This window comes from Pelobates fuscus, chromosome 2 (assembly GCF_036172605.1).
Source record: "Pelobates fuscus isolate aPelFus1 chromosome 2, aPelFus1.pri, whole genome shotgun sequence".
Taxonomy (NCBI): domain Eukaryota; kingdom Metazoa; phylum Chordata; class Amphibia; order Anura; family Pelobatidae; genus Pelobates; species Pelobates fuscus.
Window position 1 is genome coordinate 26,717,627 of NC_086318.1, and position 24,519 is coordinate 26,742,145.

Below are 24,519 nucleotides of genomic sequence, written 5' to 3' on the forward strand. Positions count from 1 at the left end.
ACTTAATATCAGTCCAAGCATCGTGGGTTATTTTGTACCCCAATTACCCAGATGGAGCCACATTACAAGAAATTATATCCATCCAATGACTTATATCTACAGTTCCTCCAATATGGGACCAATATAACATCGATACTATGGTGTTATTTCCATTGATATAATCTATAGCTGTAATGTGCAAAGATCCATGCCCATGTCATGACTCAGATTGAGTAAAACCCCTTTAAATGGGGGACTCTACCGAAACTTTTATGTCATTTCTCGTGGACAGTTTGTTATTCTACAACCATCAAGTAACTGGAGTCTCTATGCGTGGATACATTGTGTAATGCTTCATTTTTTCCATGTCTGTGCGATACAGGCACACACATGGTTAATTGACACACTGCAGCCGATCCACCAGACGTACACCAGCAGGAGGAGGAGTTGTCAGTAGGGGCGGGGCCTCATCCGCGATCAACCAATCCCGGCGTGATCGCGATGTACACACTCCCAGTATGAATCAAACTGAAGGGGCTACTTAAGGAGCCCGCGATGCCATGACTCACTGTTTAAGCCTCAGACGAAGGCGCGTTTTGTAGCGCCGAAACACGTGTTAGGTAGCAGAAAGGGGGGACAAGCTTTGTCCAAACACCAACCAGTTTAGAATCTCGTTACTTCAGCAGCTAGTTTAGCAATCATAGGATCCTGTGCAGTTCATTAGGGGATCGGGGGTTAGTAGGGGCAGAGGTGACTACGGGGGTCTCTATCGTTGGTCAGATTGTGCTATCTACTTTGCTAGCCGGTCTTTTTTGGCTATCAACTAGACCCTGTATATATTCACCTGTTTTTTCCTCACTCTGTTTGTCCGTCCCCTGGTGACAGCACCTCTATGGATACTATGCAATCTGCAACAATGTATCTGTGTATTTACTAGCTACTGGCTCTGTGAAAGCCTTCCTATCGTTACCTCCTGCTACAAGTGTGTATTATATATTATTCTTGCCATTAGCAAGCACTCTCTATATTAGCAGGTTGTATGTGGAGCGGTTACAGGAATGGCTACTCTAATTTGATATTGAAGTTCATTTTTTGCAATTCCAGCTGGGATTGCCTAGATGAGACGCACTATACTGGTTGGGGGGATTTATAGCTCTATCCAGCTCTATATATCCTTTAGGTGGAACCTTTAGTTTATCTACCCCCATTTGGACATTTGTCCCCCCCATTTTTAAGTTTACTCTTGTTTTCTTGTTCTTACTCCTTATCGGAGTTTTTTTATCACAGCAAATATTAAAGGTTATGTTTTATAACTTCATTGTACATATGTATATAGTTATGCACTAGGGGGCGTCCTTTCTCACTTGACCAGTTCAAGTATGTTTTTCTACTAACACATGTATGTGAGGGTTATCCCCTGTTTCTAGGTCGCCCCTCAACACACACCCAGTTGTATACCCCTAGGGGTACCCAACTACTCTATTTAACCCTGGCCCACATGGTAGAAGAGCCGGAGCCGCACCTTCAGGAGCCCATCTGGTGGCCCATGCTGTCAGGGCCACCCAATGGCATGAATTTCCAAGGGGCCTGGTCAGCACTGTGGCACTTTAGCAGTGTGACCTGGCTCCTTGTGATGAGGTCAGACTGAACAGGGAGGAAGTGACAGCCCTGGTCACTCCTTCCAACTTACGCACAAGTGGCAACTCTGACTCCCATCAGCCTGAGCCACTGACCTCCATGGAAGTCACCCTCTTGCACCTAAAAGGTAGGAAACAGGAGGGTGACTAATCCATTTTGCATGTGTGTGTTTGTGTGTCTTAATGTATGAATCTTAATGTATGTATGCATGTATGTATGTATGTGTGTTTGTCTGTATCTGCATTTGTATGTATGTGTGTTTGTGTGTGTCTCTGTATGTGTGTTTGTCTCTGTATGTACGTGTGTGCATGTCTGTTTGTATGTATGTGTGTCTGTATGTATGAGTGTCTGTACGTGTGTGTCGCTGTATGTATGTGTGTGTGTGTGTGTTTGTGTATGTGTGTGTCTGTATGTGTATCTGTTTGTCTGCATTTGTGTCTAAATGTCCGCATATCTGTATATCAGTGTGTGCCCTGTGTAACTGTATGTGTGTCACTGTTTGTATCTGTATGAGTGTCATGAGTGTATTTGAATGTTTGTCCTTGTTACAAAGTACCCGCTGTCTGCTACTTTTGCTACATTGTTGCTGTTTATGTGACTATATTAAAACCCACGAAAACCTTATGTACGCACGAATGACCGACCACCCGGCATATGGCGTGTGCTGCCTATTAACTGCCCAGAAACTGCGATTTTATGCTTGTTAACCCCGTTCATCTCTGAATTACCGAACAAACTACCGAATACATTACCGAACGATTGACCACCCTGCATGAGGAGTATGCCCCTTATTAGCCGCCCAGAAGCTGCGTTTTTTGTGGTTAACTGCAGCTTAATTGACGATCGGCTGGGTGGTCATCTTTCGTATGCACAAACACGTGGCAGTGGCCATCTTTAACTGCCGAACGCCCAGCGGGACTTGGTTGTCGACCGCCTGATACTATTCTCGGACGCTATTGTTCACGAATCCCGCTGGGATCGCCAAAACCCTGTCTTTTAGTGTATAAATAAATTAACATCGTGCCGTTCGGTACTTTGAGACTCTGGAGGCTAGACCGACCCTACGCTTGAACTTTGTGGAGCTAATTACTGGGTTGACTTTTGCCGAACAACCCTGTAAACACAGACATACAGAGATATACAGATATACAAATACTTACTGGCATACACAAATACACAGACATACAGATACACACACTGACAAATACAGATGCTCAGAAATACATACACGCACTGACACACAGACATACTACAGATACACAGACATACAGATACAGACACTTACACATGCATATACACACACATTGACACATACACAGATATACAGATACACACTGAGACATACACAGACTTGCAGAAACACACATTGACACATACACAGCTGCACAGACATATAGATACACACACTAACACACACAGATACACAGACAGATACAAACACTGACACATACACATTTATACAAATACACAGACATACAGATACACTGACATACAGATACACACCCTGACATATACACAAACATACAGATGCACACACTGACACACACAGACATATAGATACACACACTAACACACACAGATACACAGATAGATACAAACACTGACACATACACAGTTATACAAATACACTGACATACAGATGCACACCCTGACATATACACATACAGATACATGCACAGATACACAGACATACAGATACACACACTGACACACACAGACATATAGATATGCACACGCTGACCCACATACAGATACACACACTGAGCCTGTGTGCATCTGTGTCTGTGTGTATCAGTGTGTGTATCTGTATGTCTGTGTATCTGTGCATGTATCTGTATGTCTGTGTGTCAATGTGTGTATCTGTGTTTTTATTTTTTTACTGACACACACACAGACAAACAGATACACACTGACACATACACTGACATACATATACACACATTCACAGGCATAGATACACAGACATATGGATACACACACTGACACATACACAGATATAAAGATACACAGACACACAGATAGACACTGACACATACATACAGATACACAGACACACAGACATACAGATAAAACACATACAGATACACACACTGGCATATACACAGGCATGTAGATACACAGACTGACATTGACACAGACATACAGAAACACATACATATAGATACACACACTGACATACACAGGCATACAGTTACACAGACATGCTGATACACAAGCATACAGATACACACTGACACAGACATACAGACACACTGACACAGGCATACATACACACAGACAAACAGATACACACTGACACATACAAAGACATAGAGTTACTAACACTGACATACACCGACATAGAGATACACAGACATATAAATACACACTAACACATACACAGACATACAGACACACAGACATTCAGATAAACACATGGACACATACACAGACATACAGTTACACAGACATGCAGATACACACACTGACACAAACACGCCGACACAGTCATACAGATACACAAACATTCAGATACACAAACATACAGTTACACAGATACACACTGACACATACACAGACACACATATGCACAGACATACAGATACACAGGCATACAGATATACACACTGACACATACACAGATATTCCGTTAGACAGACATGCAGATACAGAGACATACAGATACACGCTGACACAAACATACAGATACACACTCTGACAGATACACAGACACACCGATTTAGACACCTAAAATCCACATACAGGCTAAGAATTTAGCCACCGTCCAGGTCTTACATTTTGGCTTCCATAGCTGGGGCTGTTGGGAGTTGGGTTACTTGCTCCCGTTTCGGCTCCCCACCTCGCGGCTTGACGCCACCCCTCCTGTGCGGCCCACAGTGTGGCAGCTAGGAGGAAATGACAGGCTTGACAATTAAAGTACCACAACACACAACCGGGCCCCTCATGGTAGATGTCCATCGGGTGGCCTTAAGTACATGGGCCAACCGGTGGACTGTCGGTTTCCGAGATGACATTACTGATTTCTTTTTCATACCCCCGGGGGCACAGATTGTACCCCTGTGGGTAAACGTACCATGGGCTGGGAACCCCTGCTCTAGAGAAATGGAAATTGTAGTTCTCAAATATTTGTAGTGGCAATTATAGCCATCCCTGGGATTGTGCCTGGTGTATACAAGCAGCATATCTGGAGATAATTTTCGTAATGCACTAATACAATATGAATACTAATACACTTGGACTGCAAGTGTAAATTACCCTAATGTGGTGCTTAACCCACAAAGAAATATATTCTGCTTTATTTTATTTTTTATTATTTAGTGTCATTCCAGTGTTCATAATGTATGTTTTCTGTAACTATCTGATATTGTGTCTCAGGTCCCAGTGGCTATCTAGTTTATAAAATTGTACAATAAGCAAAACCTGTTTGTTTAGTTTATTTAGCAATTAAATCCCTTTGTGGAAAGTGTAACCTTACTGATGTTATAAAATCAATTAAATCCTATTCTACAAAGTGGAACTTTACTAAAGCTATTAAATCAATTAAACCCTATTGTTAAAGGTGCAATGTAACAACCAGTTTAATAGTCCATCTACAAAAGACAGATTGACTGATTCTAGAAGTGGGAAGCTGAAATGACTTAAAAAATGCTGTCAAAATTTGTATCTGTCCATTTGTACATTGCACCAGTAGTAAAGTTCTAAAAGATGTGCAGTCATTTTATAAGTCATGTAGACAATGTAAAAATATATATTAGGGCCCAAAAAAGTAGAATTTTGGCTGAACATGAAAAAAGAATGCTATTTTTGGTTAACAAGATATAATTATCTGCTCTCTAGTTAATTTACTGGTTTAGTCTCTCCGTGGCTGTCACACCTCCTTAGCCAACATCATCAATCTATTCTAGATGATCCTACGGGGAAGCATTGGGAGGCTATTGTAAATGCACATCAAAATTGTGCATTTACAATAAAAACTTTTTTTTAATATCGGAAATGCATATCGTCTAACAATCAGGATGGTGGCATGAGGGGCAGCATCTCCTGATGCGTCTATTCTGATTGTTGGGAGATATGGATTTCCTTTATAAAAAAAAAAGTTAATGTAACAGAAATTGACATTCCTGTTTGATAGGAAGCTTTAATTGATAAATCAATATAAAGTACTTATACAAACATTCCTGCTATGTGGAAATGCATATTGTTTTATCTTCTTAGTTGTATTTTTTTTGTTTACCAGTATTGTTAGTCTTTCAAAACAAAGTGTTTTTATAAAAACTGGATCAATCACAAGCACCTGTCACACTTTCATCCGAAAAGAATCCCAGAAAGCATCAAGCCGAATTGTGTAGCTTTGTTAGGAGGACCAAATTGTGACTGGATTTGGCATTACTTACCGTTAAATAAAATCAAGATATATACCGTATATACTCGAGTATAAGCCGACCCGAATATAAGCCGAGGCCCCTAATTTTTCCCCAAAAAACTGGGAAAACTTATTGACTCGAGTATAAGACTAGGGTGGGAAATGCAGCAGCTACTGGTAAATTTCTAAATAAAATTAGATCCTGAGTGCAGCGTGTGTGTGTATGTGTGTGTGTATGAGTGCAGCGTGTGTGTATGAGTGCAGTGTCTGTATGAGTGCAGCGTGTGTGTGTATGAGTGCAGCGTGTGTATGAGTGCAGTGTGTGTGTGTATGAATGCAGTGTGTGTGTGTATGAATGCAGTGTGTGTGTATGAGTGCAGTGTGTGTATGAATGCAGTGTGTGTATGAATGCAGTGTATGAATGCAGTGTGTGCAGGGCCGGTGCAAGGATATTTGCCCCCCCCCATATGTCCTGACCTCCCCTCCTCCTCCCTAAGTGGTCCTTACCTCCCCACCCCCGTGTTCCTTCACCCCCCTCCCCCAGTGGTCCTGACTCACCCCTCCCCTAGTGGTCCTTACTTCCCCCTCCCCTCCCCTAGTGGTCCTTACTTCCCCCTCCCCTCCCCTAGTGGTCCTTATCCCCCCCTCCCTCCGCTAGTGGTCCTTATCCCCCTCCCTCCCATAGTGGTCCTTATCCCCCCCTCCCTCCCATAGTGTTCCTTTTCTCCCCCCCTCCCTCCCATAGTGGTCCTTATCCCACCCCCCTGCCTCCGATAGTGGTCCTTATCCCCCCTCCCTTCCATAGTGGTATAGTGGTCCTTATCCCCCCCCTCCCTCCCATAGTGGTCCTTATCCCCCCCCTCCCTCCCATAGTGGTCCTTATCCCCCCCTTCCCTCCCATAGTGGTCCTTATCCCCCCCCTCCCTCCCATAGTGGTCCTTATCCCCCCCCTCCCTCCCATAGTGGTCCTTATCCCCCCCCTCCCTCCCATAGTGGTCCTTATCCCCCCCCTCCCTCCCATAGTGGTCCTTATCCCCCCCCTCCCTCCCATAGTGGTCCTTATCCCCCCCCTCCCTCCCATAGCGGTCCTTATACCCCCCTCCCTCCCATAGTGGTCCTTATCCTACCCCCTCCCTCCAATAGTGGTCCTTATCCCCCCCTCCCTCCCATAGCGGTCCTTATACCCCCCCTCCCTCCCATAGTGGTCCTTATCCCACCCCCTCCCTCCCATAGTGGTCCTTATACCCCCCCCCCCTCCCACAGTGGTCCTTATACCCCCTTTTTTTATTTTATTTTTTATTATTATTATTTTTTTTTATTATTATTATTATTTATTTTATTTTTTTTTCGTCCCCCCTCCCTGCTTGATACATGGCAGGGTGGGGGGCTCTCCTTCCCTGGTGGTCCAGTGGCAGTTCAGTGGGGGGGAGAGGGGGGCTGGCAGAGCTGTACTTACCTGTTCTGCAGCTCCTGTCAGCTCTCTCCTCCTCTGCGCCGTCCGTGCAGCTCCTTCTATCAGCTCACACTGTAAGTCTCGCGAGAGCTTACACTGGGAGCTGACCGAGGTGCTGAACGGACGGCGCGGAGGAGGAGAGAGCTGACAGGAGCTGCAGAACAGGTAAGTACAGCTCTGCCAGCCCCCCTCTCCCCCCAGTCTGTATTATGGCAATGCAAATTGCCATAATACAGACTATGACTCGAGTATAAGCCGAGTTGGGGTTTTTCAGCCCAAAAAATGGGCTGAAAAACTCGGCTTATACTCGAGTATATACGGTATGTGAATTGCAAGAAAAAAAAAAAAATCACATGCAATAAATCCAGACTACATTCAGCAAATCCAGACTACTTCAGCGAGGCAGATCCTTAGAAGTACCTGTTTATTCATTTGATGCACAATATGGTTGAAAACAAAACAGACCCCCATGTGTGATAGCGATCAGGTAACATATAAACAAAAGAGCACAAATTAATACATAATGCAAAACCAAAATTTACGGAAAGTAACCTATCATTCTATTCTTTCAATAAAAAAAAAAAAACAAGGCAAATTTCACTTTCACCCGTAAATATAAATAATTATCGTATTTATAGATACAATTATGATTTATTTACATTAGCAGTGAGTAAGCCTCCAAAAGAATATCAGTTCTCATTATCACTGTGTGTGCATTTTCAAATATTGATTAAAAGTTTTCCCTTTAATAAAACATTATTACCAGGCCAGTATAATTAAACATATCTACTATTAACAGTTGGAGTGCACAATATCAGAACCTTGGTTTAAAATAGAAAACTCAGCTATTGGATCTAACCACATCCCCGCATTTACGTGGGATTGTTGAGCCAACGCATATGTGCAGAGGTAAACATGTTGTTCTTGACAATATTATACCAATATGGAATAAAATTAAGAACAAACTGGGTTTAACCCCTTAAGGACCAAACTTCTGGAATAAAAGGGAATCATGACATGTCACACATGTTATGTGTCCTTAAGGGGTTAAAGAATAATGTATTCGATTTTATGGATGTTGCTGACTTAAGTTTGAAAAATTTGAAATTTGTTGGTGATAATACTTGAAAGGATCTAATGCATGGTTCAAAGATAAACCCCTTAGAATTGCTGGTAAGAGATTATAATTTATCTAAAAAAAGATCTTAAATTATTTAAGAATAAAAGTTTTTTTGAATAAGAAACTGTTTGAGAACCTGTTTAAAGAATATAAGAAGCTAGCCCTAAACTGGAGATTGTATTTACTACAAAGTGATAACAAAATGCTGTGAAATTATTAAACAAAACAAAAAAAATATAATGAACCTAAAAAAATTATAGAGGAGTTGACTAAGGAGTTACATTATCATAAGTTACCTTTAGAATGGATTTATGCAGTGAGATGCACAAAGAAGTATATACATTGTCTAAACATTGTAGAAATCCATTTTTAAATCATTTAACCACCTGTACTTGGAACCTTTTGGAATAAAAAAAAAAATGACATAGAAGTTAAGAAATTATGGGACATGGAATTCAAGGGTTTGAAACAGATGGGAGGTTTTAAACTATAACAAAGACAACAATTAACTCTACTTCACATCATTTGGCCCCTTGTTACTAAAAGCACTGCATTATTAATTAAATACCCTTTTTGTTGATTGCTAGAAATTGGAAGGAAAGCAACTTATTTAATTTCCCTCTCTTAAAAAGTCCTTTTTTTCAAATTAAAATGGAACAAAGGCTAAAATAGATGAATACTTCAATGCAAAGAAACAGTAGGAACATAGAAAAGTGGCTAAAATGGTAAGAGTCTATGGAGGACTTGAGAAGGGCTTAAAGCTTACTTACCTGTTAAGAATCCTTATCGTGTTATGTACGATTTGATTGGGCTTGACCCCGACTAGACACATAGGCTCATTGTCATGTTTGTCATTGTATGTTGTAATTATATGTTAAGAAGAAGGGTTCTTCTTTCACACAGGGCACTTTCACATTTGGTGTAGCAGACCAGCACTTATAGAAACATAGAATGTGACGGCAGATAACCATTCAGCCCATCTAGTCTTCCCAATTTTTTAAAAATACTTTCATTAGTCCCTGGCCTTATCTTATAGTTAGGATAGCCTTATGCCTATCCCACACATGCTTAAACTCCTTTACTGTGTTAACCTCTACCACTTCAGCTGGAAAGCTATTCCATGCATCCACTACCCTCTCAGTAAAGTAATACTTCCTGATATTATTTTTAAACCTTTGCCCCTCTAATTTAAGACTATGTCCTCTTGTTGTGGTAGTTTTTCTTCTTTTAAATATAGTCTCCTCCTTTACTGTGTTGATTCCCTTTATGTATTTAAATGTTTCTATCATATCCCCCCTGTCTCGTCTTTCCTCCAAGCTATACATGTTAAGATCTATTAACCTTTCCTGGTAAGTTGTATCCTGCAATTCATAACCTAGTTTCTTAGCCCTTCTCTGAACTTTCTCTTAAGTATCAATGGTTCTACTTATTTAGCACTTATCTATTATGTTTCACGTTCTTTTCCTATACACTGTCTAGTGAGCAATCAAGAAAGAGAGGCCGTTATATTTCTACTCATGTCTCTATTCTACCTGTGAATACCCTATGAGATAAATAGTTACTCAATCATTTCTGATTCACAGAGAGATTTTCACTTATTATTATTATTTTTTAAATATATTCAAGACAGATAATTGATTTGAGCAGTAGACAGGGACTGCAGTTTGAAACAAGATATTAACCCCATATAACTGAGGTTTAAATTAACTGTGTAATTAGTATCTTCTCTATGTTCTCTCCATTCTACAACAATATTGCAACACTGTGATAATATAGAATCCGTATCCTGACAGCCATCCGGCTCAGTTTCTTCACTCAAGCGGTGTTTCCTATATTGAATTGCATAAACCACAATTAGGAGAAGAGAGATTGCAACTATTTGCAATCACAAAACATCCTCTACTAGCTCTATATTACGATATTGTAGAATCTATGACATCAGCCATCTCCTCCCTGTATCCAACTCCTGATATAGACATCACACCATAAAGTCAGAGATTAGGACAATTGGAGGAATTGATATCCTTTATTTATTACTGTACATATCATCTATTTATCTGAGTAGGTAGAGGTATAGCCAATTGGCTTTGGATTAGTTATCTGACCATTGGTTGTCTTACCATGGACTGGTGAACAGCAGAGATACTTTTATAACCCTTTCCAGATTTATGCAAGTCAACAATTCTTAATCATAGGTCTTCTGAAAGCTCTTTTGTGCGAGGCATCATTCACATCAGTCAATGCTTCTTGTGAAAAGCAAACCCAGAACTGGTGTGTGTTTTTTATATGGCAGGGCAGCTGTAACCAACACCTCCAATCTCATCGCATTGATTGGACTCCAGTTGGCTGACATCTCACTCCAATTAGCTCTTGGAGATATCATTAGTCTAGGGGTTCCCATACTTTTTCCACCTGCACTGTAAATGTTTACACGGTGTGTTCAATAAAAACATGGCAACATTTCATTCTTTGTGTGTTATTAGTTTAAGCAGACTGTGATTGTCTATTGTTGTGACTTAGATGATGACCAGATAACATTTTATGACCAATTTGTACAGAAATCCATATAATTCCAAAGGTTTCACATACTATTTCTTCCAACTGTAAGTGGTGTGCAGTGCTCTATCAAAGAGCATACATTACCTCATCTTGTGTTACCTTCCAGCTTTTTGCAAGAGTCAGAGTCTTTTTGCTCTGGAAATAGGTAGTTACTATTTCTTTATTCAGGGTACCTACGTGATATTAGGCAGGTGGTTTTAGTAGTGTGGCTGATCAGTGTATGTGTGTGTGTGTGTGTGTGTGTGTATCTGTATGTCAGTGTGTGTGTATGTGTCAATGTGTGTATATGTGTAACTGAGTGTCAGTGTGAGTCTATCAGAGCTATTCACAGTGAAGGAGTTTTATGTTTCTATGTTTTATTTCACTAATGTGCGAATTCAAAGTGAATTTAAAATGTAAGATCAATATAGTTGATAGTATATGGATTGTGAGTATGTTTTGAGTGTGTTTATGCATGTGCCCTATGTGTATGTGTAATTGTTTGTGGTCATATGATAACACTGGACAGAGTCCATTTGTGCGTGTGACTCCATTTCCATTGTAATTCATAAAAGACAGAAAAATGGCACATTGTAGAACACTAAAAACACAAACCTTTCATTGACCACAATCAATTATCTTAAATTAGACAAATGTCTTGCCCTACTTGTTCCTCATTAGCATTAATAAGGATTGAGCTGCTTCACACTTAGGGCAGACTGGTCTTGCTTTTGTGGCTCAATAAATGGCGATAATAATAATAATGTATAGCTTGGAGGAAAGACAAGACGGGGGATATGATAGAAACATGTAAATACATAATGGGAATCAACATAGTAAAGGAGGAGACTATATTTAAAATAAGAAAAACTATCACAACAAGAGGACATAGTCTTAAATTAGAGGGGCAAAGGTTTAAAAATAATATCAGGAAGTATTACTTTACTGAGAGGGTAGTGGATGCCTGGAATAGCCTGCCAGCTTCCAATACCTTTAAGCTTTATGAACTCCAGCATGCAAGGTAAGTCAGGGATAACAATTTTATTGAAGCTCTTAAAATACACTCGATTCCAAACATAAAAAACATATAGTCTACCTCACTTAATGCGTTTCAGCTAAACCCAGGCTTTCTCAAAAGTGTCCAGTGTCCTTCTGTGGCTTCGTTCTTCCAGCTTTTTTTTTTTTTTTTAAAGCATAATTATATACATTTTTATCTGTTCTAAGCACATGCCCCTGCACAGTGAACTCAACAATAATAAAATAAAAAAAATAGCTTTGTCAAACTGCATCAAATTATATTATTTACTGTGATATCTGTATTCATTTTAAAACTAAAATGAAAAAATATTATAATGTGTACTTATTGCATGTATAAATACTATAAACATTTCTATAAAGATAAATATTTTTTTCTTGCATTTTCAACCATTTTTATTATGCAGATTTCAATGCTGGTCTCTGAATATCTTCATTTTCACAGAAGGGGGCTAAAGCTGCCATAAGAAAATAGAAAGGACATTTTTAATGACAATCAGCTCTTTGCACATCCTAGTATTACTCTATATGTGTCAATACGGTCCGAACATCAAGAACAGTGTAATTGATATGATTAGTGAAATTGCTGAGACCTGGAAAATGATCCATACACATAACATGGAAATAGTCTGCCATGCACAGATACACTGCATATGCATACATTTAGCAGAATGCATATTATATTGAGAAAAAACTTCTACTTTTAGAACCCACGTATGCAGAAGATTAAAAAAGAAACCTTATTAGTAAATTTATTTTGACAGTTGGGTTAAAAAAAAGTGTAGTATATGATTTTTTTGTGTGCCTTTAACCAGGAAAAGATAGCAAAACACTGATAAGAGTCAGTATTCATTTGGCCATCATTATAGAGAGTGGAGAAACACATAAGCGCAACTATAAATACTATCAAAAATCAAGCTGTTCAAGACAAAACCAGGAATTAAGGAAAAACAAATCCAGAAATGTCATTCAAGAGATAAACAAGCTGCAAGGAATAATGTAAAGGCTCATTCTAAGAATGTTGCTGCTGTAGTGAATGCTACTGAGTGTTTTTTTCATTTTTGATCCTTACCCAAAAGAGTATGAGAGAAAGAAACCATAAGAACTTGTCTGGCTATCACTGTGAAATTTCAATATCACCACATTTCCAGAAGATTTCAAAGAATCGGGTGCAGTAGTGCTGCAGTATTTGCCCAGGACTGGGGAAGTTGGGCCGGCACCATCAATTATAGTCAGAGAGTCACAGGAACAACCTGAGCAATCTTGCAGGTCAAAATCAATGAAGTTCAGAACCACCTAGAAGAAAATACCCATCTTAAGTTAAGGAGGACATTTGTAGAACTGTGTTTGATGTTCTTTAGACACTAGCTTAATTATTTTTCATGCAATAAGTTCTTCTTTTTATTTTTTCATTTGTTTTACTTTGATACTATATATGACATAAAAAAAAAATAATAAAAAAAAAAAACTTGCCTGATATGTATGTTTTCTACAAAACACATTTTACTTCAACCTAATTTGTATTGATACAGTGTTGTACCCTGGTTGACCTTACTTTAGACTGTGGTGGAGCTATAATGGACCATTCAGCATCTATATCGTTGGGATATGCCTTGCCATAGGATGGAGAGAAGATTATTCCAAACGGGCTGGTTAAAGTTCCTCCATAGGAAACTGTATGTAAATAAATGTTAATTAATAAAGCACAATATTCTATTTAGCTTTTACAAAGTGATTTTCAAATCTGTCCTTGTGCACAGGTGCATAACTTTTTTCCCCAAAAGGTAGAATTAACTAATAATGCAACAGACATATTTGTATTAATGGAGAACAGCGATACACCTAATATTGTGCTGTAGTGACCAAAACACATAAAGTCTTTTAATTATTACTTGTTCTACTTCAATGTTTTCTTATTAGTAACTGAATTATCCTTTAATTTGCAATATGTATGTTTTTGTAAAGGATAATAGCTTATCCTGTAGTTGTTAAACATAGAAATATAGAAACATAGAAACATAGAATGTGACGGCAGATAAGAACCATTCGGCCCATCTATTCTGCCCAATTTTTAAAATACTTCCATTAGTCCCTCACCTTATCTTATAGTTAGGATAGCCTTATGCATATCCCATGCATGCTTAAACTCCTTTACAGTGTTAACCTCTACCACTTCAGCTGGAAGGCTATTCAATGCATCCACTACCCTCTCAGTAAAGTAATACTTCCTGATATTATTGTTAAACCTTTGCCCCTCTAATTTAAGACTATGTGCACTTGTTGTGGTAGTGTTTCTTCTTTTAAATATAGACTTCTCCTTTACTGTGTTGATTCCCTTAATGTATTTAAATGTTTCTATCATATCCCCCCTGTCGCATCTTTCCTCCAAGATATACATGTTAAATTCCTTTAACCTTTCCTTGTTAGTTTTATCCTGCAATCCATGAACCAGTTTAGTAGCCCTTCTCTGAACTCAATCAATATCCTTCTGGAGATGCGGTCTCCAGTACTGCGTACAATACTCCAAGTGAGGTCTCACCAGTGCTCTGTACAATGGCATGAGCACTTCCCTCTTTCTACGGCAATACCTCCCTATACAACCAAGCATTCTGCTTGCATTTCCTGCTGCTCTATTACATTATCTGCCTACTTTTAAGTCATCAGAAATAATCACCCCTAAATCCCTTTCCTCAGATGTTGAGGTTGGACTCCATCAAGTATTCTCTACTCAGCCCTTGGGTTTTTACGTCCAAGATGTATTATCTACAAATCCTTGAGCTACCCCACTGGTGACAAGTCCATGCTTCGAATATACCCCATTGACTACAACCCTCTGTTGCCTGTCACTCAGCCACTGCCTTACCCATTCAACAATATTGGAATCCAAACTTAAAGATTGCAGTTTATTGATAAGCCTTCTATATGCAACAGTGTCAAAAGCCTTACTGAAATCTAAGTAAGCAATGTCTACTGCACCAAACTGATCTATTATTTTAGTTACCCAATCAAAAAAATCAATAAGGTTAGTTTTGCATTATCTCCGTGAAGTAAACCAAGTTGTCTCTGATCTTGAAATCCAGTGTTTTTTAGATGTTCAACAATCCTATTCTGTAACATGGTTTCCATTACTTTCCCCACTACTGAAGTAAGGCTTACTGACCTATAGTTGCCCGACTCCTTCCTACTACCTTTCTTGGGAATGGGCACAACATTCGCTAACTTCCAATCTTCTGGGACTACTCCTGTTAACAATGATTGGTTAAATAAATCTGTTAATGGTTTTGCTAGTACACTACTAAGCTCTTTTAATAACTGTGGGTGTATTCCATCAGGTCCCATTGACTTATTTGTCTTTACTTTTGACTCTTGAAATAGAACCTCTTCCTCTGTAAACTCACATGTAACAAATGACTAATTTATCCTTTTTCCTAACTGAAGCCCCTTTCCTTCATTTTCATCTGTAAATACTGAACAAAAATATTAATTGAGGCAGTCAGCTAGACTTGTATCCTCTTCTACATACCTTACTTCCTTTGTTTTTAATCTAACTAATCCTTGTTTTCCTTTTCCTTTCTCATTTATGTATCTAAAAAATGTTGTCCTCTTGTTTTACTGACTGTGCTATTTTCTCTTCTGTGTGTGATTTGGAAGCTCTTATAACTTGCTTAGCCTCTTTCTGCCTAATCATATAGATCATTCTGTCTTCCTTACTCTGGTGTTTTTTTTATAATTACTAAATGCTAACTTTTTGTTATTTACTAATGCAATTTTCTGTTGCCTTCAGCAGTGCAACTTTTAAATAATCCCATAGCTCTTGGATCCCATTTAAATTGCTCCAGTCTGATAATGACTCCTTTACACATATTCTAATTTTAGAGAAGTCTGTTTTTCTAAAGTCTAAAACGTTTGTTCTTGTGTGGTGTGACTCAGTCACTGTTCTTATATTAAACCACACTGACTGATGATCAGTGGATCCTAAACTTGTACCTACAGTAATATCTGATACCAAAACTCCCTTTGTTAACACTAAATCTAGTATGGCCTCTTTACGAGTTTGCTCCTCAACGACTTGTTTTAGAGACAATCCCAGTAGGGAGTTTAGAATATGTGTGCTCCTGGCACAAGCAGCTATTTTGTTTTTTCAATTCACATCAGGAAGATTAAAGTCACCCATGATGATAACTTCCCCCTTCATTGTCATTTTAGCTATTTCCTCAACTAGTAGATTATCTAACTCTTCTATTTGTCCTGGGGGCCTACATGTCACACCTATATGAGTTACTGTGTGATTACCAAATTCTAACGTAACCCAAACGGACTCTAAGTTCGCCTCACTAACTTTTATTAGGCTAGATTTTATGCTATCCTCCACATACAGGGCCACCCCTCCATCCTTCTTGTCTTTCCTGTCTTTTCTATATAAAGATTACCCTGGTATTGCTATGTCCCAGTCATTTTTCTCATTATACCATGTCTCAGTAACAGCGACTAAATCTACATTATCAGTTGCCATTATTGCCACAAGTTCATGGATCTTATTCCCTAAACTGCAAGCATTTGTAGAGCATTTGTAGGCATTTGTAACAAGATGTTAAGGTGAATTGAAGGCCACCTTCAATTCATCTTGAAAGTAAGCAATTCAAAACTAAACCTTCATTCACAAAATGTATATTAATGTATCATCCACCCTATCTGTGAGATTAATTGTAATGTTTACGAAACTAGGTATATAGTAATATTTAAAACATTCTCATACATTTTCTAAAATAGGTTCCATTTATATTTAAAAACATTACATTTATAAATTAATACAAAGGACATTTATAAGCCTTTGTGAGTTCTGTATTTGTGTTACATAAAGGTGGATCTTACCTGTCTTATAGACACCGCTAAATGTGCTAAGATTTGGTGCCTGATTGCTCACAAATTCTATTAGCATGCTATTCCCGCTTGAAACAAGAGGTGGGATTATCCCATTTCCACAAGTCTTGTCCAAAAGAACATTGTCCTTTTTAGTGTTTCCATCATAAACCTTTATATAACTGTCAGAACATTGAGCCGAAGTAGGGATATTAACGTCACTGAGCTGAAAATTAACCTGAAAACAGGAGATCACATTGTGAAGGTTGTGATTAGATCAAAAAACATGTCAGTACAGAACATTGGAAATATCTTAACATAAAATATAGTTTCTGATCTGGAAGAGGGACTCATTGATACGATTATAGTCTGTCATGGATCTGTAAAGTTCAGTAATACATAAACCAGATAATTGAAGGATTACAAATTTAGTATGTAGTTACTTTAGGTGGATTTATTTTCATGGGTACATGACAATATGAAACAGTTATTTCTTTTATAAATGTGTTATGTATGCATGTCAGTCTATAACAATATTGCAATAGTTAAAATAAACAGGGATACTAACTTTTGATCAGACAGAGTGTAATTATATATAATAATATTACTTGTAAAAACAAAATTATGTTTTATCCCATAAGTTTTATACCAACCATTTTAAAACTCTCCGTTTGAATTAACCACAGGCATCTCTCATCTTGTCCAAATGAGACATCATCACTTGAGAAAGACCCCGACAGCTCAATTAGTTTCACACGACAGACATCTAAGGAAACAGAAAGATTATTTTTAAAAACAATTCTGATATAGAATTCTGGAAAATGATCAAACATCCATGTCACATTCCTCAGACATACAACTATAAGTTAAGGATATCCAAGGTAATGTATTTAGTAAGGTGAACAAAGGTGTAAATGCTGATGTTATAACAATATCAAGGAGATGCTTACTGCAGTTATAGAGTTTGTTAAGTTTGATCACATCCAGGTGACTCATCCCTAGTGCCTGTCCAAGTGGAAAAGAAGGGTCACCTTTTGCGACTATAGTAGCTTGACCAGGGGTGTTAGTGAAAGCGGTACTGTAGAGAGAGGAATATCTTTTATTAGCAAAGAGGAAAGACAATTTCATTACAATAGTAGAAAAAGTTGTTCTTGTTCAAAAAATTTACTCACTTTTGGTAATGCATGACTGAATTATAATCATATGGAAGGCCTAGATTCTTGGTGTCCTCTGTCTTAAAGTTGTACTTGTCAGCTGTAATTAAATAAATTTGCTAACAATATGACAGTTATAATTTATTTTACAAGGATAGTGTTGACCTTTTTTTTTTACAGGATATTTACTAGGTGAATAGATTTCTCAGCAAACCTCTCCCCGCTAGTCATTGTTTTAGGAACACTCTATGGTTTGATTTGCCCTGAGTTTTGGTTTTGCATATATTTATTTAATTACTCACCTTCATCGATGTACTGCCACCGGATTTCAACATGATTATCTCTGTCGTGCCTGCTATGCTCATGGTAAAATCCCAGTGAGTGCATCAGTTCATGTTGGATTACTCCTGAGCCAAGGCAGCCGGACTTGTCAAGGCTGACGGTCTGTTTGCCACCTTGCCTTGCTACATTTGACCAGCACCTAAGGATTTATGTAGAGAAATTAATGAAAGAACGTTAATTAATGCATATGCATTGTAACAAATAAAATAAAAAAGAATATGTGAGCTAAATTTCATATCTTCATCATCTTTCATCTCCCATGCCATTGATGACATACTGAGCTATTGAATTTGTACTGCCCATACCAAATGTGCCAAACCAAACTTTACTCTGTTTGGTGTTTCCAGGCTGTAATATCTATTAATACGTTCTTACCAGTCTACCATATGCTTAAACTCACCCATTTCCAGACTCTATACTGAGATAGTCCCATTCTGATTTTCTCTGAACAAAGTTTATACAGGTCATTAGTTCAATCTGTCTCATGGCCGCATTAATAATCAATATCTGAATATTAGCTGGGGGGAGAAGAAAAAAGTCACATTTTGTTACAAACATTAAATTTTTTTTAGCAAACATGCAAACGTTGGGAACAACTTACAGTATGCTGAGGAAATAACATAAGGGACAGGAACCACTCCATTCTTAGATGCTGTCCAGAAGCAGTCATAGCAATTCTTCACACTCCGGCCAGTATTAATGACAATGTCTCCATGGACAAGAGGCTTACTGATACCTGGAGTTATAATGCGACAATTTTTTGAGATGAGCTTTGTAAATTTATTTTATAAAGTAAAGAATTTAGGATGAAATGTTATGATAATAGTGAAAACCAAACAAATCCTTCACTTCTTTTTGAGAAGTTCAAGGGCTTTTTGAGTCTTTTACAATGCATGCATTCTACCACAATTTTTCGCTTTCCGTTTAGGCGCACATATACATATGTGAATAGAAGGTTCTTTTGATCCATAATGAAATAATTAATAACAATAAACTAATTAAAAAAAAATGGAAAGCACATTAGAAAAATGCATTTTTCTTAGCTTTACATTTAATAATTTCTACATACCAAATGAAGCTAAAGAAATCTAACTTAAAATAAATTCACTAACTAGTCCTGGTTGTTAAAATGCCCAACATGTCTAGGATTTCAATTATTTTTAAGAAGTTAAAACAAATACTGCAAGCATTGATTTCCAGTTTTAATACTAAACCTTTGCAAAATTTAACCTGATGAGGATGCAGCTTTTATAGTAGTCACCGAATCCAAAACCCTAAACAAGTGAATATATTTGTAGAAAGAACATCCCCCAGGCTATGAAACTAAGAGCATTTTGACACTTTTCATTTAACTATTTTATCACAAACTTAGTTAAATTAGTTAAGTGTTTTTTTTTTTTATTTTATTTTTTTTCTGCACGTATTTATTTTGGAGAAAATTCACAGACAATGTATGTCTTCCTACTGCACACAACCAGTATTTGCATTCTACTATTGTTCTCAAGTACAATGAAACTCCACATGTATTCCTTTTCTCCGAATCATGCCCTTCATCCTAATCCTAATCTTGACCCTAATCCAACACTAAAAAATAACCCTAATCCAACCCTTAATGCAACCCTGAATCCAATTCATAACTCAAACCTTAATCCAACCTTTATTCCAACCCTTAATCCAATCTTTAATCCTACCCATAATCCAACCCATAATTTAATCCCTTTTCCTACACCTAATATAGCCCCTAAACCAACCCATAATCCAACCTCTAATCCTAATCATTCTTCAACCCCTAACTCTACCCACAATCCTACTCATAATCCTATATATAATCCAAGTCCTTATTCTACCCTCTAATCCCAGTAATAATTCCACAAAATAACCCCACTACCTTATTCTAACTCTGAGGGATTATCTCTGATGATGTCAGTACTGACATCAGAAGAGGGATTTTCTAACGCGGACATTATACTGTGAGCACTATGATGTGATTGCAACATGAGATGGAGAGTTGATTGCTTATGTGCAGTATTTGAAAGGATGTAAAAGACTATGTAAAGTGCTCAAATTCAGCACTGCACACAGCTCATCTGTCAGTCTGGGGCAACTAACTGTGGCCCCAGCTGAATGAGGGGACCCCAGGTATCAAAACATACTTGGGGTTCCTTGATACCTTCAGGGAATTAACCATTGCTGATACCTTTACTGCATGATGGTCTACGCCACCAAGGTGCATTAAAACCCTGCACTGCATGACTACATAGATGCCATGTGACCCTTATGTGGTTAATGTCTCTATAGGGAATATCCACACAGTTTTAAGTATGTACATATAGTTATTTAGACAGTGATATACTTAGATTATTCCATCCTTCATGAATATTTTATCACACTTATTGTTGGCCCTTACATGCAATGTATTTATATGTAGATACACACATTGAGAAATTAGCTAAGGACTGTCTAGCATGTGGCTTAACTGGTCAGAGGAGATTAGGGAAGGATTGTTGGCTAATTGACTTTGCATACATAGGTGAAACATTAGATGTGCACAGAATAATTAATTAGCTCCCACTCACCACCTAGGGGTAGGGGCTACTTGTTATTATTTACCCCCATTATTAATTAAATATCCCCATCATTATTATTATTTAACTACCCCCTGTTATTAACTAGCGCCCACCTGCTGCCCAGTTGTGGTGGCATAAGGGAGAGTAAAGTCCCTATACCTGTGTTATATAATATAGCCTCCACTTGATGACCACAGGTGACTTGATGAGATCATTGTCCACCCCTGTTCTTTAATTTAAAGCCCCAACTGATACCCATGGGTGGAGGAACAGAAAGGTCTCTGTTATGCAGACATACCTCCACTCACAGCATCGCAAGTGAGCACATGTGGTAGTTTAACCCCCCCCCCCCCCCCCCCTGTTCAGCCTTATACAAATGACTGATTGAACAAATGATGGCGAACTGAAATTTGTTAGGTGACTCATGTGTTCATTCAGTTGTTTTAGTCTTCTCTGATTTTATATTAGATTTCGGATAAAATGAATAAAAACTGTAATTTTCTTGCATTTTCATGTTAATTCAAAAATGAATTCACATATTGTTGATTTTTTTTAATATTTTGAAAAACCAATTGTAATAGTTTATCCCAAAAAATTAAATTATTTGAAAAACGTATCCAAAAATGTTAAATCGAAGTCTATATTGGAGATTAGTGAGACTCACTGGCACCTAACAAATAGATATATTAATATTAAATGTAGTGCAATGTTAGTTTCCTACAAATACTCTATAGAAAGATAATGCAAGAATTATGATGTTTTTTCAAAAGGAATTTATGAGAAATGTTGACTTGATGCATTACTTAATATCCAAATTACCAAAATTATATTTCTTTTCAAGATTCCAAGTATACATAATATGTTTATAATAGTACGATAAACTAATATATTTACCATGCACATTCCAATAAACTTAAATCATTTCATGTAAAATAAAACAGGTGTAAGAGAGAAAATAAATACTAATAAAATGCATGCACTTATGTTTCAGTGATTTTTAAAACAGATGAGATCAATCACGCACAAATTCCACTACACATGAAAACCACTAATCGCAACGGTATTATGGTGTAATAATTGTGAGATACAATTGTCATTAACATATTACCGTGATAAGCAGGATAATTTTCACATTAAAACAGATAGTCAGATAACTTCTGGCTTTTGGAGTATTTCTGTAAATCTCACCTTTGTTTGCCTCTTCTATTAGTTCGAACACCGTTTTAATCTCAGTAAGTAGACTGTCATTGATGGGTTCTAGAGAAGCGAGGAAAGATTTTACACAGTCATGTTTAAATCACAAAAACCGTAAACCCCCAAAATCCACTGTTAATTTACAATGTGATCTGAAATTTCTCACTTAATAAACAGGGGGAAATGATAGCAATTTTGCCTGACCTCACAAAAAGAACCATGAGGGGTCTCAACATCGGGAACTAACATGCATCCTATCAATATTTAACTCTACAGGTCTAGGTATTAATGTAATACTTACCTCTATTTACTTCAAGGTCAACCTGTGGGAAAAGAAATACACATTAATGTGGCCTACATTGGACAAGGTAACAGTGTGGTATTTCTAAACTAACCAAACCCTCTCTATTTCTTTATATATTCATACCTGCACAGGTAAAGCCAGGCAAATTGTCCATCCAGATACAATTAGCAGTAGTATCGTGGTCAGCTCCATGGTAACTGTATGAAAGGATTATCTCTTTGTTCCTTAGTGTTTGAAACATTACACATGGACAGACATGTATATATACCAAATGTAAAGGGGGTGTCACCACTACAAACATAAAAGAGCCACTCCTATCTTAAAAAAACTTGCACAAAAAAAAATCTTTTAACAAGTAACCCCTTAATATAGTTAAATTATGCTTGTGTTCAATAATATGTAGGATAACTAAGTATGAAGATGTTAAATAAATATATTAATACAACCACTAAAAAAAATATGAATATTTTTATTTATTATAAATTATTTCTTCTTTTTATTTTCTAATCATTTATATATATATATATATATATATATATATTCACGTACATTTTTTCCCATCTGTCATGTTGTTGATCATGTTGTTTTAAAATGAGAAATACCGACAAAATGACATTTTATAACAAGTTTTTAACCGATGAAAGACAATTTTGATTTGTTTTTGTAGATAGTTGCAGTGACTGTATAATGTATTTGGGATATTCAGTCTGTTAAAGGTCAGTTTCAGATAAAAGATCTGGCTGGAATCAGAATATGTGTAGAGAGTAAAGGAGAGGATGTGAGAGTGATGGAAAATACCAAATAAAGCTAATTTATTGGTGCATTAATTAAGGAATATACACTTTCCCTTGCAAAACCTCATGTTTCAACGTGTTTCTGTCTGAACAATTAATGCAGTTTAATCCAACATTTAGGTGGAACATAATTAAATAACATGATTTTTTTTTTTGCTTACCCATTACAAAGTATTTTTTGTAATCAATAAACTTCATTTTTAGAGGTTTCCAGAGAGCTTTGTTAACTTCTTAAAAGGGCATAACCTGCAAACTTCTATACTGATCAATTGCTCCCCTTGTTGAGATGGAAAGCCATACATTAGTAATATGAGTGTATGTCGGATTATATTTAGATCAGAGTGGGGTTAAATTACTAATTTGGGCACCATAACAACTTAATTGAAAGTTGTTATGGTTATAAGAGGTCTCAAAAGCTAGGGTTAAACCATTCAGCAATGTCTATGCTCCAGTGCCATAAAGAGGTACGTACTTTAGTAATGCATATATTATTATTATTATTAATTTTTTATTATTTATATAGCGCCATCAGACTCCGTAGTGCTGTACAATGCGTGGACTAACAGACATATAATTGTAACCAGACAACTGGACGTACAGGAACAGAGAGGTGGACAGCCCTGCTCCATGAGCTTACATTCTAGGGTGAGTGGGGTATAGTGACACAAAGGGAAAAAGTAGGGGTACGATTAGTAGGTAATTTTTTTTTATATTGTCAATCTTTGGTTTTCACTTTGAGATGCAATCTTAAAAATACATAATGTAGTCCAATGATAACATTTCAAAATAGTCAAAGTGCCATTTGGCTATCTTCACATGGCCTCATAGCCTGCTTAGTTTCTGCTTGCAAAGGAATCCAATTAGCTCCACTGAGATAAGCAGTGCTGTGCGCATTGGCTGAGAGCTTCTGCTGAGGGTTCTCAGCAATGGAATGAGGTCCTAGATTGGCAAGATCTAGCTCTGGAGAGACATCTGGCTTCCTTTGCAGGAAAAGACTGGATTGACACAAGTGCCCAGGTGAAACAGGAAAATTGTGAAATCATTCTAAAACGGTTTGACAATTTACATTGGCAGGGCCTCAGGGCACTCATGGCACCATAGAAGGAACACAATTGAGCAGTGACATATCCTAAATATAGAATAAAAATAATTTACCAAAAATCCAGACGAACTCTGTA

The 24,519-nt window shown here is 37.5% G+C and overlaps 1 protein-coding gene across 1 annotated transcript; it reads right to left on the bottom strand.

Annotated features, from left to right (window-relative positions):
* Positions 1-12,525: 12,525 nt before the first annotated feature.
* Positions 12,526-22,739, bottom strand: LOC134586110 (astacin-like metalloendopeptidase). Its single transcript, XM_063441620.1, has 13 exons — positions 22,671-22,739; positions 22,545-22,566; positions 22,238-22,306; positions 19,084-19,218; positions 18,883-19,000; positions 18,443-18,621; positions 18,159-18,240; positions 17,937-18,064; positions 17,640-17,752; positions 16,999-17,224; positions 13,682-13,800; positions 13,248-13,422; positions 12,526-12,584 (listed from the first exon to the last, which is right to left on the bottom strand). The coding sequence occupies exons 1-13, from the start codon at positions 22,737-22,739 to the stop codon at positions 12,526-12,528; spliced, it is 1,494 nt and encodes a 497-aa protein (XP_063297690.1).
* Positions 22,740-24,519: the final 1,780 nt, after the last annotated feature.

Bases quoted from the DNA above. Each gene is read 5' to 3' on its own strand.
- LOC134586110 (XM_063441620.1), bottom strand. From the start codon at position 22,739: ATGGAGCTGACCACGATACTACTGCTAATTGTATCTGGATGGACAATT. The intron at 19,219-22,237 runs GTGAGATTTACA...TTATAACTCCAG, and splicing joins AATAGAAGAGGCAAACAAAG to GTATCAGTAAGCCTCTTGTC. The intron at 18,622-18,882 runs GTGAGTTTAAGC...ATAAATCCTTAG, and splicing joins AGTATAGAGTCTGGAAATGG to GTGCTGGTCAAATGTAGCAA.